This window comes from Felis catus, chromosome F1, assembly GCF_018350175.1.
Source record: "Felis catus isolate Fca126 chromosome F1, F.catus_Fca126_mat1.0, whole genome shotgun sequence".
NCBI lineage: Eukaryota > Metazoa > Chordata > Mammalia > Carnivora > Felidae > Felis > Felis catus.
Window position 1 is genome coordinate 57188607 of NC_058384.1, and position 13076 is coordinate 57201682.

Genomic DNA, 13076 nt, shown 5'->3' on the forward strand with positions numbered 1-13076 from the left:
TGGGTATTCACCCAAAGAATATTAAAATACTAATTCAAAGGGATACATGAACCCCTATGTTTACTGCAGCATTATTTACAATAGTCAAATTATGGAAGCAGCCAAGTGTCCATCAATAGATGACTGATAAAAAGGCGGTATACATATACGATGGAATATTAGCCATAAAAAGAATGAAATCTTGCCATTTGCCACAACATGGATGGATCTAGAGGGTGTAACGTTAAACGAAGTCAGTCAGTCGGAGAAAGACAAATACCATATTCTTTCACTCATATGCGAGATTTAAGAAACAAAACAAGCAAAGGGGGAAAAAATGAGACAAACCCCAAGAAACTACAGAGAACTGATGGTTAGCAGAGGAGAGGTGGGGAGATGGGGGGGATGGGGGAGATCATAGGAGATGAGGATTAAGGAGATGTACAGAATTGCTTATTCACTATATTATACACTTAAAACTAATATAATACTGTATGTTAATTACACTGGAATTGAAAATAATAAAAATACACTTACCTGGAAAAAAACTTTTTTCAAAATGGCAAATAGTGCCTACTGAAAAAAATCTAAAACAGATCATGGAACTCCTACCCTCGTCTTGCTACTTTCATGCTGAGATTCACGTACCAGATGTTGCTCCTAAAGCAATAATTTTACAACCATATTACATCAGCATAGCCTCCGTCTATAAGCCAAATATTTCAAAGGCTCATGTTTTAACTGGGTTTTCCCACTTCATTTCCCGAGCAACCTACTGAAAAACTGGCATTTCCAAGTACATGAGACAGTTCTGCTTAGTTTTGAATGTTTTAATTTGGGTGGGGGAGGTGAGCTCCTTTCTGGGGAGGTGAGCTTTCTTTAAATTTTCACACTCTTAGCCAATTTCCCTTAAAATTCACTGAAAAGCAAGGACTTTTGATTCTTTGCTGAGGACTTTGATTCTTTGCAAAAGTTTGCCAGCTTAAAATATTTTGTTAGTCTACTTCATTTGATGACATTACCCTTCATTCCTGCTTTCATACCACATCTTGAATCATTCTTGTTCTCTACATTAAAAAAATTTCATAAGCTGATCTCTTTTGTCTCCACAACTTATATAATGTGGAGAGAAATAAAAACAAGATGAAGTAATAGTAATAGTAACAAAAAGCAACTACCTCTTCAGTGATTAACTTGACTTTTCAACCCTGAAGTTTTTCATACCCGTCACTGAAGATGACTATTTTGAACTGTCTAAAGGGGTTGATAACATCAGCACAAACTGATGTTCTTATCCTGATCAAGTTCAACACTTTGCCTGAATGAATAAAACCAGTGACTTCAAAATGTAAAATGTAACTACATCTCCTTCTGGAGAGAATTTATCCCCGAAGAGATCAGATTATACTGGTATAAAAGAACTGTTCAGTCTCTCATTTGATAAATGATATAGTTATTGACACAGAGAAAACACATTTTAATTCAAACATGAAAAATTATAGATTTTTTTTAGGGGTACTCCCAGTGAATGAATTATTCTACCAACAAAAGCTCAAATAAGAAATTCAACTTTTGCTTTCTGTAGCTCTTTTTAATTCCAAAAATACCTTAGTCTGATTTGCTTCTGAACAGTCTGTCCTCATAAACTGAGTGTATGTTTTTCATATAACAAGAACCTGAAGCTAGAAAGGAAACTGAATCCTGAAGCGGGCAATTAATTTGGCAGTATTTGCTTTTTCCAATATGAGCATGTCAGGATCAAAAACTCAATGAGAAACTGAAATCATTAAATGTTAGAAAAAGAAAAACTTAATTTAATCTCCATGGTCTAATAAAAGATCTTATTAGCACAGAAGCAAATTCGTTTCCATTCTTCCTGAGACAAGAAAAAAGAATGTACTTGTTTCTATAAAGAGCAAGAACCTCTAGAACCCACGGCTTGTAAGTAATTCAGAAACTTCAACAAAATTAGCTGGCTCTTCTTGGCCAAGGCAAAGAACCCATCACAGAGCAATACGAAATAAAAAAGGACTAAAGAATAGAGAAACTGCTTCTTAATTTCCTATGCCTCAGAATTATTCATCTTTTTCTATTTCTAGGGAAATGGTAAAATAAATTGCATATTAGCATATTCTTTTCAGCACATAAAATATGCAGCAATCTAAAACGAAGAGGCCATCCCATTTCTACAAGCAGCTTCTTTCAGAACACCATGATTAAATCAGACTAGCTCTTCAAGGGTTCTTTCAGTTCTAGAATTCTAATGACTTCTGTTGTCAAGTAAGTGTATGCTCTTAATAGTTCACAAAATGACAGAACTGAAAATATCTTTAAGGTCTAAAATATCCTCCTCCTCTAAAAAGTTTATAAAAATAAATATGCTCCCTTTGCCCCAAATCCTAAGAACTCTTTAGACCCATCTTAACAAAAACAACAAAATCTACATAGACTTAACATAATTTAATTGCCCTAGTCTATTTTCTATTCATTTTGTTTTTCAAAAGAAATCATAAGGTCAATAATGTGTATGTTAGAAAAAACTTCTACATGTTTTATAATTGCTTCCTACAATGTCATACTTACATATTACTGATTTATTATATCCAAAGCTTCAGAAAAAGACAAGCATGGCTAATAAGGTGAGGATGTGAAATATGGGTGAAGGTATGTAAATACTGCTAGCTATAGCTAATTCCTGCATATTCTAAAGAAGCCAATTCAACACTATTATTTAACTTATTATAATATTCAACTAGTACTAGTGAGAAAATTTTCCTTGTATTTGAAGTAAATTCTTCTAATGCCAGATTAACTTTGCTATTACCTGCCGCTTTAAAAAAAATACAGATAAAGTCTGATAACAATCTTATTTTATCGCATGAGAACCGTTTTTCACTTATCAGAAAAGCAAGTCAAAGAAACTAACAAAGAATGATGACAAGTATGTGTGTAAATACGCACTTCTGTTTACCATGGATAGGAGTGAACCCAACCACTGTTTAGAGTAATTTGGCAACTGTAACCAAGATTTAAAATGTGAATGTCTATCATTCAGCAATTCCAACCCTAGAAATGTACACACAGAAATACCGATATCATACGTAAACACACACATAAGGATGCTTACTAGAGCATTTTCTTATAGCAAAAATTTTGGAAATAATCTGAATGTTCATTGATAGGGGAATAAATATAGCCTGGTAGAGTCTTCATTGGAACACTGTGTGCTCATTAGAAAAAATGCTACAGAGTTGCATATACAAACTTGGAAAGATGTTTACATCAGATAAGCACAAGAGAAAAGTTCCAGAGTACATTTGACAAAAATGAGACTATAATACAAAATTAAAATAAATACACAAGCAGCATGTGTGTTGTCTAAGCAGAGAGTCTCAGAGGAGTCTTACCACAGCAGCACTTTACAATGGAACTTTGATGATGGAAGTGTTCTATATCTGTACTCTCCAATAAGGTATCCACTAGACACATGTAGCCGCTGAGCACTTGAAATATAGCTAGTATGACGGAGGAACTAAATTTTTACTTTTATTTCTATTAAAGTACCACATATCACTAATGGCTACCATATTGAACAGCACAGCACTGAAGTTTTAACACCTAGAAGGTGGGATATGAGCAGCCAGAAGGTGACTTTCATGTCTGATTTTATATACTTAAAAAAAAAAAAAAAAAAAAAAGGCAATGTGACAATGAGTAACTAAGTCTCTCTTAACCTTCTCTGTTCCAGGAAATTTGTGAGACCTCGGCTCACATGGCACAAAGAAAAGTGATCTGTCTTTGGAAGACTATTTCTGTTCTTCTTTTCAAAGGAGAAATATGGGCATGGCACACACCTAAGAGATTCAAGGATTCCTTTCCATCAGGAAGGTTCACTAAGGGTCTCTATAGTTCCAAATGGTAATCAGCATAGTAGTCATGCAAAAAAATACTTCCTGTCTTATAATTCCAGGATGGCCACTTTAAAGAATACTAAATATAACCTGAGGAATACCAATCTAGAAGATTACCTCCCCTTCTGGAATACAGCCACCCAACCGGTCTTTCTACTTCCACTTTCACCCACCAGTCCCATCCATTCTCTTCTTTGCTGACAAAACAATGTCGCCAGGATATTAGCTGGTTATGCTACTTCTCAGCTCAAATTCCTTTCATAGATTGCCACTGCCAACTCTGGCAAGTTTCAAACTCCATCACCACTGCTACAGCCCTAGTTCTGTCTTTACTTCTGAAGGCCCTCATCTGACTTCTATAAACATCTCCCAAACGGTCATCTACCTCTAGCTTTGAACTACCCAATCTATTCTTTTCACAGCCACCAAGTCCATCTACCCGCAACTCAAATCCTGAAATGCTATGCTTTTGCTTAAAACCATCAATGTCTACTCCCTGCCTGTAGTAGAACTTCCTAGTAAACTACAAATAGGCTACCGGTATCTCTCATCTCTCATGACAGCCAGGTAGGGCTTGGGGCTATTCGAACTACTGGCAGGTCACTTCCCACCATGAGCATCTTTATTTATTCTGTATGACCAATTTATTACCATACTGATACACATTTTTATTATGTTAAAAAACATAAAATTCACCACCTTAACCATTTTTAAGTGTACAGTTCAGTAGTACAAAATATATTCACGTTGTTGTGAAACAGATCTCTAGAACTTTTTCATCTTGCAAATCTGAAACGCTACACCCATTAAACAAGGCTCTTTTCCCCCTCCCCCACCCCCGGCTCCCAGGTCCCGGTAACCCCATTCTAATTCTCATTTCTATGAATTTATTTACTTTAGTGGAGTCATGTAGCATTTGTCTTTTTGTGACTAATATTTCACATAGCATAATGTCCTCAAGGTTCATTCCCATTGTAGCATGCTGTATGATTCCCCTTAAGGCTGAATAATATTCCATTGTATGTATACATATTTGGTTTATCCATTCATTCAGCAATAGACATTTGGACTGCTTCTACTCCTTGGCTTTTGTGAGCAGCACTGCTATGAACATGGGTCTGCAAATATCTCTTTGAGACACTGTTTTCAATTCTTTCGGATATACACCCAGAAATGAGACGTAAATGAGACTGAATTATACAATTCTATTTGTTTTTTGAGGAAATTCCATACTGTTTTCCATAGCAGTTGCACCACTCTACAATTCTGCCAACAGTGTAGAGCTCCAATTTCTCCACAGCCTTGCCGGCAGTTGTTATTTTCTGGGTTTTTTTTCTTTAATAGTAGCCATCCTAATGGGTGTGGGGTGATCTCTCATTATGGTGTTGATTTGCATTTCTCATGATTACGGATATGGAGCATCTATTCATGTTTATTGACCATTTCTATGACATCATTGGAAAAATGTCTGTTCAAGTCCTTTGTCCAGGTTTTGGTTTTACTGTTGAGGTGAAGTAGGTTCTTTATATATAGTGGATACTAACTCCTTATTAGATAACATGATTTGCAAGTATTTTCTCCCATTCCGTAAGTGGCCTTTTTACCGTTGACCGCATCCTCTGATTCACAAATGTTTTAAAGTTTGATATAGTCCCATTTGCCTGTTTTCTCTTTTGTTGCCTCTGCTTTGTGTGTTATATCCAAAAACTCACTGGGAAGTTCAATGTCATAAAGCTTCCCCCTATGTTTTCTTCTAAGCATTTTATAGTTTTAGGTGTTATATTTAGGTCTTTAATCCATTTTGAGTTAATTTTTGTATATGGTCTAAGAAGTCCAATTTCATTCTTTTGTATATGGATATGCAGCTTTTTCAACACCATTTGTTGAAGAAACTGTCCTTTCCCCCACTGAGTGGTCTTGGTATCCCTGTCAAAGATCACCTGACCATATATGCAAGGGTTTATTTCCGGACTCTATTCTACTTGTCTATTTGTCTGTATGCCAGTACCACATGGTTTTGATTAGTGCAGTTTTGTACTATTTTGAAATCAAGAGTATGAGTCCTCCCAACTTTTTTCTTCTTTTTCAAAATTGTTTTCACTATTCAGATACAAAGTTTCATTTTTTATGTGTCCCATGATGAAAAAAAAAAGACTGGGAATGACTGAGCCCTATAGAAGATTACCTTCAAACTTTTTGTTTATATACACCCCCAAGAGTTTTTCAATGGTATGTATTCCTTGCGTAAAAGATACAATTTCTGATATATGATAAATATGGACATTTTCATATAAATGTATACCATCCTTTTAAACTTATTCAGTAGATTCCATACACTATAGGGAAAAGATACCAATATCCATTAAAAAATGATGTTCTCTAAAGGTAGTAAGTACTCCCTTCTTCTCCTTAAATGCCTATTTCCATTCCATTTCCTCCATAGAATGCTATTCTAATTATTAATCCAAAAATTTCTCCGCAAAAACATGAATTGAGAAAAATTTTTGCTGTGACAAGAATTATATTAGAATTATGTATTAGAATTTTTCTTCTTGACCTATTTCAATTATTATTAGGAGCCAATAACAGAGAATAACAACATACATACATCACAAATTTTGATGACTATTAAACTTAAATAGCAAAAATTATTTGGAAATGTCTTGAGATGCATGGAGAGTTTATGGGGCCTTGATTAAAGGGGACTTTTTTCTAAATAATCTGGAGCAACTTACTATAATAATATTCAGAATGTATGAAAGGTGAGCCTTTATTTAGTAAAGTGGGAGAAAGGCAGGGTAGAAAGGAAGGCACTTAAAAGAGTACCTAGAAATTAGTTTACTTAAAACTATCTGTTGCCAAGTAACTCTTGGGCAAATTTCCATGTAACCCCAAGGTACTCTTAACTTCCATCTGATGATGCATAAAATTGAAGTTCCTCTGACAATTTCTGCAGGCTCATCCCTTACCATACCCCACTCTCCTGCAATTTTCTATTTGCAGCATCTGAACCTCATCCTGTTTCACATCCCTTGGCTGACCATTTCTCTCCACCTGACGGACATCCATTAAACAATTAAGACTCAGTGAAAGTAACAGTTGCTCTAAGAAGACTTCTGTGAGTCCCCTATATAGAATGAACACTCCTTCATTCTCCAACTGTCATGTGCCAAGTTACAGCACAACACCTTTAACACTCCTTTTACGTGCTTATTTCCTTTACTGGCTGAAAGCTCCTTGAGCAAAGAGACTTATTTTATGCCTACTTTGTGCTTAGTACACACGAAGTACTCAACAAATACTAGCTTAATGAAACAAGACAATGCCTGTCTCAATTTCCTCACTGACACATTTTATCTGTAAGAGCTCTTCCGATTTTAAATAGCTAACAAAATCCAGTAATCCCATAAGTTTTCTGAAATTCCTATAAACGTTCCACTTTCAGATTACATCTCTACCCCTAGTATGATCTGAAACAAGAGAAAGCATTTTCACAAGGTATAAAAAATGGGTATTTTATGCCCTTTGTAATATCCCATCATGTAAAGTGATTCCATGATTTTAGGTTATCCTAAAAAGCACACTTTGCTCAGCAGTTGTATAAAAACATGACTTTAATTGATGACTCCAAGGTAATTTCCTGCTTGCTTTATCTTCTATCTTTCCGGTAAAAAAGGCAGGAAGGAAAGCTGCCTTACTTTTTTAGCATGCCACCTGGAAATTATTTTATTATCAGGTAACTATGAGATCCACAATACTGTAATATCCAAATTACCTCCAAATATTCTGATTCTCCCTCTCTGTATGTCTATTTTCTACCCCCCCCAACTCAATTATAAATATCAGAAAGATCTGGTCCAGAAATCCAGTCTCACTGGAAATTATGCCACCATAGTTTATGTGCAGACCCCTACTACTACCCATCTCTGAAATTTCAAAGCATGAGACCAAAATTTTTGTCTGAAATAGCATTTGATTTAGTAGAAACAATTACTAATAGTTATCACTAATATAAACAATGGGAAATAGTGTAGGGTTCAAGATCTTTTTTTTTTTAATATTTATTTATTTTTGAGAGTGTGTGTGTGTGTGAGTGGGTGAAGGGCAGAGAGAGAGGGAGACAGAGAATCCAAAACAGGCTCCAGGCTCTGAGATGCCAGCACAGAGCCCGACGTGGGGCTGGAACTCGTGAACCGTGAGATGATGACCTGAGCCGAAGTCAGATGCTTAACCAACTGAGCCATCCAGGTGCCCCAAGGTTCAAGACCTCTCTTAAAGCCATAGAAGACATTCTCATTTCATAATTGAAATTACAAAGTACCATAAAGTCATACTCTTATTCTCTGACAATTCATAGAAGAGAGTAGTACAGAGCTCTGGGTCTCCAGGCACCAGGTTATCACTATGTCTATGGCAGCTGTCCACATTAAAAGAATTACTGAACCAACTAATGAGCCTTCAAGACCATCACTTACCTACAACAAATAATTCATGACAAGTAGTTGAGGGGTTTTTGTTATTATTGTTGTTTTGGTTGTACATACCCCCTAGAGATGAGCTGGGATAAGAAATTAAAACTATATAAGCTAGGAAAATACAATGATGTCATGATTTCTGCTTCCTAATAAAGTAATCATTTACAACACTAATAAAGGGAAGAAATGCAAAGCCAAACACCATCCGCAGGTTAAGGCAGGTCCTACTTACCTGCTCTTTTTACTCTGTAAATTTGCACCCTCACAAAACCTTAGTTCGCGTTGTCCTAATGAAGACCTCTTTACAAAACTGGAGGTTTTGTAAAAAAACAAAAAACACCTGCAGTGATTATGGAAATCCATAGCCTTAGTCATTCCAAGAATTTGAAGTAAACTATCAACAGTATGACAAGATATTTGATGATTTTTAATTGTAAATTAATGCACTGTTTTAGCGGTAAAATATTGGCTTGGCAAATGGGCTCAACTGGGTAAGAGGTTCCTTCTCTATTTATTTTCTACTTGAATTGATGGTAGCCACAATAATACCAACACACACAAACCTGAGAGTTTGATTTAAAAGGGTAAGAATTAAATCACCCTTGCAAACTCATGAGCATATTACAAATTAATCTAGATGTTTATATCCCCAGATGACTCTATATCCCCCACTGCCCAGATTGATATCGTAAGGCTAGCCTTCACTGTGTGACCTTGGACAAGTATTCACTCTGTATGTACCTAAATCCTAGCACCTACAACTGTGCCACACAATAGGGTAGGCACTAGCCACATCTGGCCACTGGCACATTTGGCACATCTGAAGCTTAAATCAAGTAAAATTAAAAATTCAGCTCTTCGGTAGCACTTGCCACATTTCAAGGGCTCAAGAGCCAGATGTGGCTAGAGGCTACCATACTGGACGGGACACAGTGATAAAAATAAATGGTATGATGGGGCGTAACAAAGGCAATTGAGTGGGCAGGAGAGACTACGTTAGATGAGATGGTCAGAACAAGCCTCCGTGAGATGTTGACATCCGAGGGGAGACTTGACTAACAAGATGCAGACAGAATGAAAGCTCTGCCTACAGCATCCAAAGAAGAGACCGGAACAAGGGCAGAGGCCCCAGGCACAAAGGAGCCTGACTGGTTTAACAACAGTGTGTCCGAAGCACAAGAAATAAGGGAGAGTAACATGAGGTGCCAAGAAGTGGCAGGAGGCAGGGCCTCAAGGGCTTATAAAGCATGTAAGGCCTTTGGATTTTTACATTAAGCGCCATCGAAAGCCATGGAGTTCTAAAGGACAGTGCTATGACCTAAAATGTCTTAAAAGCTCGCTCTGACTACTTTGGGGAAAGAATGACAAGAAATCAAGGTCAGAAGCAGGAAGATCAATCAGCAGGCCGGTGTCACTGTCCGGGTGAAAGAAGAGCAGGGGATCAGCGGCGGGATAGACAGAATGGGTTCTTTTTGCCGCATCTCCTGTCCACAGTCCTGTATCTACTATCCTTCACACCTGGCTCCTTGAAAGAGTCAACTTTTTTTTTTGCTCCTCAATATCCTGTAAATATGCTTTCTGTCTCCACATCCCATGGAAACTGCCCTAAGGTCCCACTCACCCCCACCTGCCCAAAACCACCGAGCGTTTTTGCATCTTTTTAATTTTTTTTTTAACTTTTATTTATTTTTGAGACAGAGACAGAGCATGAGCAGGGGAGGGTCAGAGAGAGAGGGAGACACAGAATCCGAACAGGCTCCAGGCTCTGAGCTGTCAGCCCAGAGCCCGATGTGGGGCTCGAACTCACGGACCGGGAGATCACGACCTGAGCCGAAGTCGGATGCCCAACCGACTGAGCCACCCAGGCGCCCTGCGTTTTTGCATCGTTGCCGGAGCTGACCTCAGCTGCGCCTGCAACTGCTCATCGCTCTTCCCTTTCATCAAATCCTGTCCCGCCTCAGCTCCCAGGCATGCTGTCACCTGGTTTTCCTTTCTCAGTCTTCTTCCCATTACATGACTTTTGAACACCACTGCTCCTCTAAGGAACATCTGCTGTACTCACTTCACTGCATACGTGATCTTTGAGACTCAACTGACACTTTTGGCTGGTAACTTCCAGGTTAACATCGCTGGCCCGGGATCCTTACTAAGCTTCAGACCTCCAGATCTAGCGTCTGACTGGACCCCCTCCCTTGGACATACCACAAACACGTAAGACGCAAAAGGCCCAAAACCCATCTCCTTCATTCTCTCATTACACACCCCTGCCCAAGCCAAAGACATTCTCAACTCCCTCTCACTCATCAGCTCCAATGCCAACACCAGATCTGCACCAGGTCCTGCAGATCCTACCTCCTTTAGCAGCCTTCCAATCTCTCTCTTCCTCTCCAGTCCCGCTGAGGCTCTTTTAGTTCAAGCTCCCATCACTTCCTGCGTTTCTGGGACAGCCTCCCACCCACCTCCCTGCTTCCCATCTCGACACACTGCTACGGAAGCACGTAACAGGTATTCAAAAGCTCTGCTGCATACATTAAGTAGAAGCCCGGCCGAGTCAGTTCTCTGCTTAAAGTCTTTCAAAGGCCTTTCCCACTACCTCCACGGGCTTCTCGCGATCAAACTCCCGCTTACCTTCACAGCCTCATCTCCCCCACTCTTTCCCTCGCCTCCTCGTCCTCAGCCATGCAACTTTCTGCCCTGTGATTTCAGGCCTCCCTTCCTCTGCACATTCCATCACCTCTCCCCTCTTCGCGTAGCTACTACTTCAAAGGCGGGCTCAGCTATCACCGCTTCAAGGAGTGTCCTAGTGCCACATGCACACGCACGTGTGGATGGCTATACATGCACGTAGGGGTGTTCATGTAGATCTCATTCCGTGTTCATTACTCGGTCCCAGCTCCTAGATGGCAGACACTACCCTCCTTGATTTGCGGCGCTGCTGACTGGCACAGAGAGTCCTGACACCTTCCACGCTGGAGAAAGGGGAAGGAGTTTATTTAGCGGGTCCGGGTCTTCTGTCACCATTCCAGCATAGCACAAATGACAGCACTCACGGTACCGCAAAACCAGACGTGCGCTCCAGGTGGGAAATACGGAGCAACCGGGAGACACCAAACGCACACCCTTCCAACAGGAGAAATGTGGGGAAATTCCGAGAAACTCTGCAGTCTCTAACAAACCAGACTCGGGGTTGTATACTACCTGGGCCAGGACTCGCTTCATACTGTTGGATGACAACAAACAGGGGGAAGGCGTCTCGTCTCAATAAAGCACATGAACTTTTCCTGGCCCAAGTTACGGTTAATTTTACTTCCTGATGTAGATTCGCCCTCGCTTCCTGTCAGGTTTTCCTTATTTGGGAGCCGCCTACTCACCACCTCAGGAGTCACTCACTTGTCGATCAGACCATTTATTCTCTACATCTGAATGGGGGGTTGGGGGGGGGGGATGGAGGGGAAGGGGCCGGAAGAAGGCAGGCGGTGGGCGAAGATAAACACTTTAGGAAGGGAGGGTGGCCAAAGGCCACAGTTCCGGGGATGGAGGGGTAGGGGCTGAGGCAGCACCCGGGGAAGGCGCTGACAGCTGGCAAGGCATGGGGAGGAGGCTGCGAACGCCGAGCAAGCCGTGCGGAACAGGGGACCGCGGGTTGGAGGGGGGAGATGGAGAGGGCACTCGGGCAGAAAGCTGGGGGTAGGGGGTGGGGACGGGGGTAGGCAGAGGCGTCAGGAAGCAAGGCGCAGTTCTGGCCAGAGGGCCAGGGCTGACGGGGTGTAGGGCGAGGAGGGCAGGGGATCAGCGCGGAGCGAAGAAGGAAAGCGCAGGGGGGGAAAGTAGGAGCCCCGAGGGCAGCGGTGGCGGGGCGGGGAGGAGACCCGAAGCCGCCCAGCAGGGGCCGCGGGCGGAGCGGGGGAAGGGAGCGGCCAGGCAGGGGGCACTTACTGGGGTCCCTCCGCACGGCGCCGCTGGGGGTCTCCTCCCGCAGATGAGGGAAGAGGAAGTCCCGGGCGGCCTGGAGGTCCTGGAAGTAGCAGAACTGGACAATGGAGCAGGCCATGGCTCCGGGAACCCCGCTCGGGCACCCACCTCACCTCGCCACGCCCTGCCCCCCCGCCGCCCCACGGCTACCGCCGCCGGGCCCGCACTGCTTTAGCCGCGCAGGGGCGGGGAAACCAAACCGGAAGCTGTCAGCGCGCTCGGGCCCGCCGCCCCGGAGCGCTGCGCATGCGCGGGCCGGCCCAGGCGCCGGGGCCTGGCGAGGTCCGGGTCACGTGACCGGCGGCGGCCCCGGGGAGCCAACGTCTACGTGGAGGCTGGCTGCCGACTTGAATCCCAGCTCTGCGCCTACAGCCGGGAACGAACGCTTTTATTTGTTCTGGCTTTGAGCCAGAGATGACCTAATTGGACGTTGTCCACGCCAGCCTTTGAACCATTTAACCAATCTTATTGATGTCCTACTATTGGCACGGTCCTGGTATTTCAGAGAAGAATCCCTGTTAAACTCGTGGCAGCCCAGCGGGGAACGGTATCCTGCAAGCATCAGAGTTTGAAGAGATTACTTTCTCATCTGGAAATCAGCCCCATTAAGGCTAACTTTAAGTGCTCCTGCTGCAAATTCCCATAGTACTCTGCACGCCTAATATAGTACGGGTTATAATGTATTACATACTCTTTAAGTTTTCGACATTCATTTGGCCTTTCATTCATTCTCGTTCAT

The 13076-nt window shown here is 41.6% G+C and overlaps 1 protein-coding gene across 5 annotated transcripts in view; it reads right to left on the reverse strand.

Annotated features, from left to right (window-relative positions):
• RAB3GAP2 (RAB3 GTPase activating non-catalytic protein subunit 2) overlaps positions 1-12528 on the reverse strand; it is a 102602-nt gene extending 90074 nt beyond the window's left edge. For 4 of the 5 annotated variants that reach the window (XM_045048888.1, XM_045048889.1, XM_045048887.1 and 1 more), the window contains exon 1: positions 12302-12528. In XM_045048888.1, coding sequence (XP_044904823.1) covers positions 12302-12416 — 115 coding nt within the window. In that variant the 5' untranslated portion in view covers positions 12417-12528. The remainder of the gene's footprint in view (positions 1-12301) is intronic. The other variant, XM_011291141.4, reaches the window with a different exon arrangement.
• Positions 12529-13076: the final 548 nt, after the last annotated feature.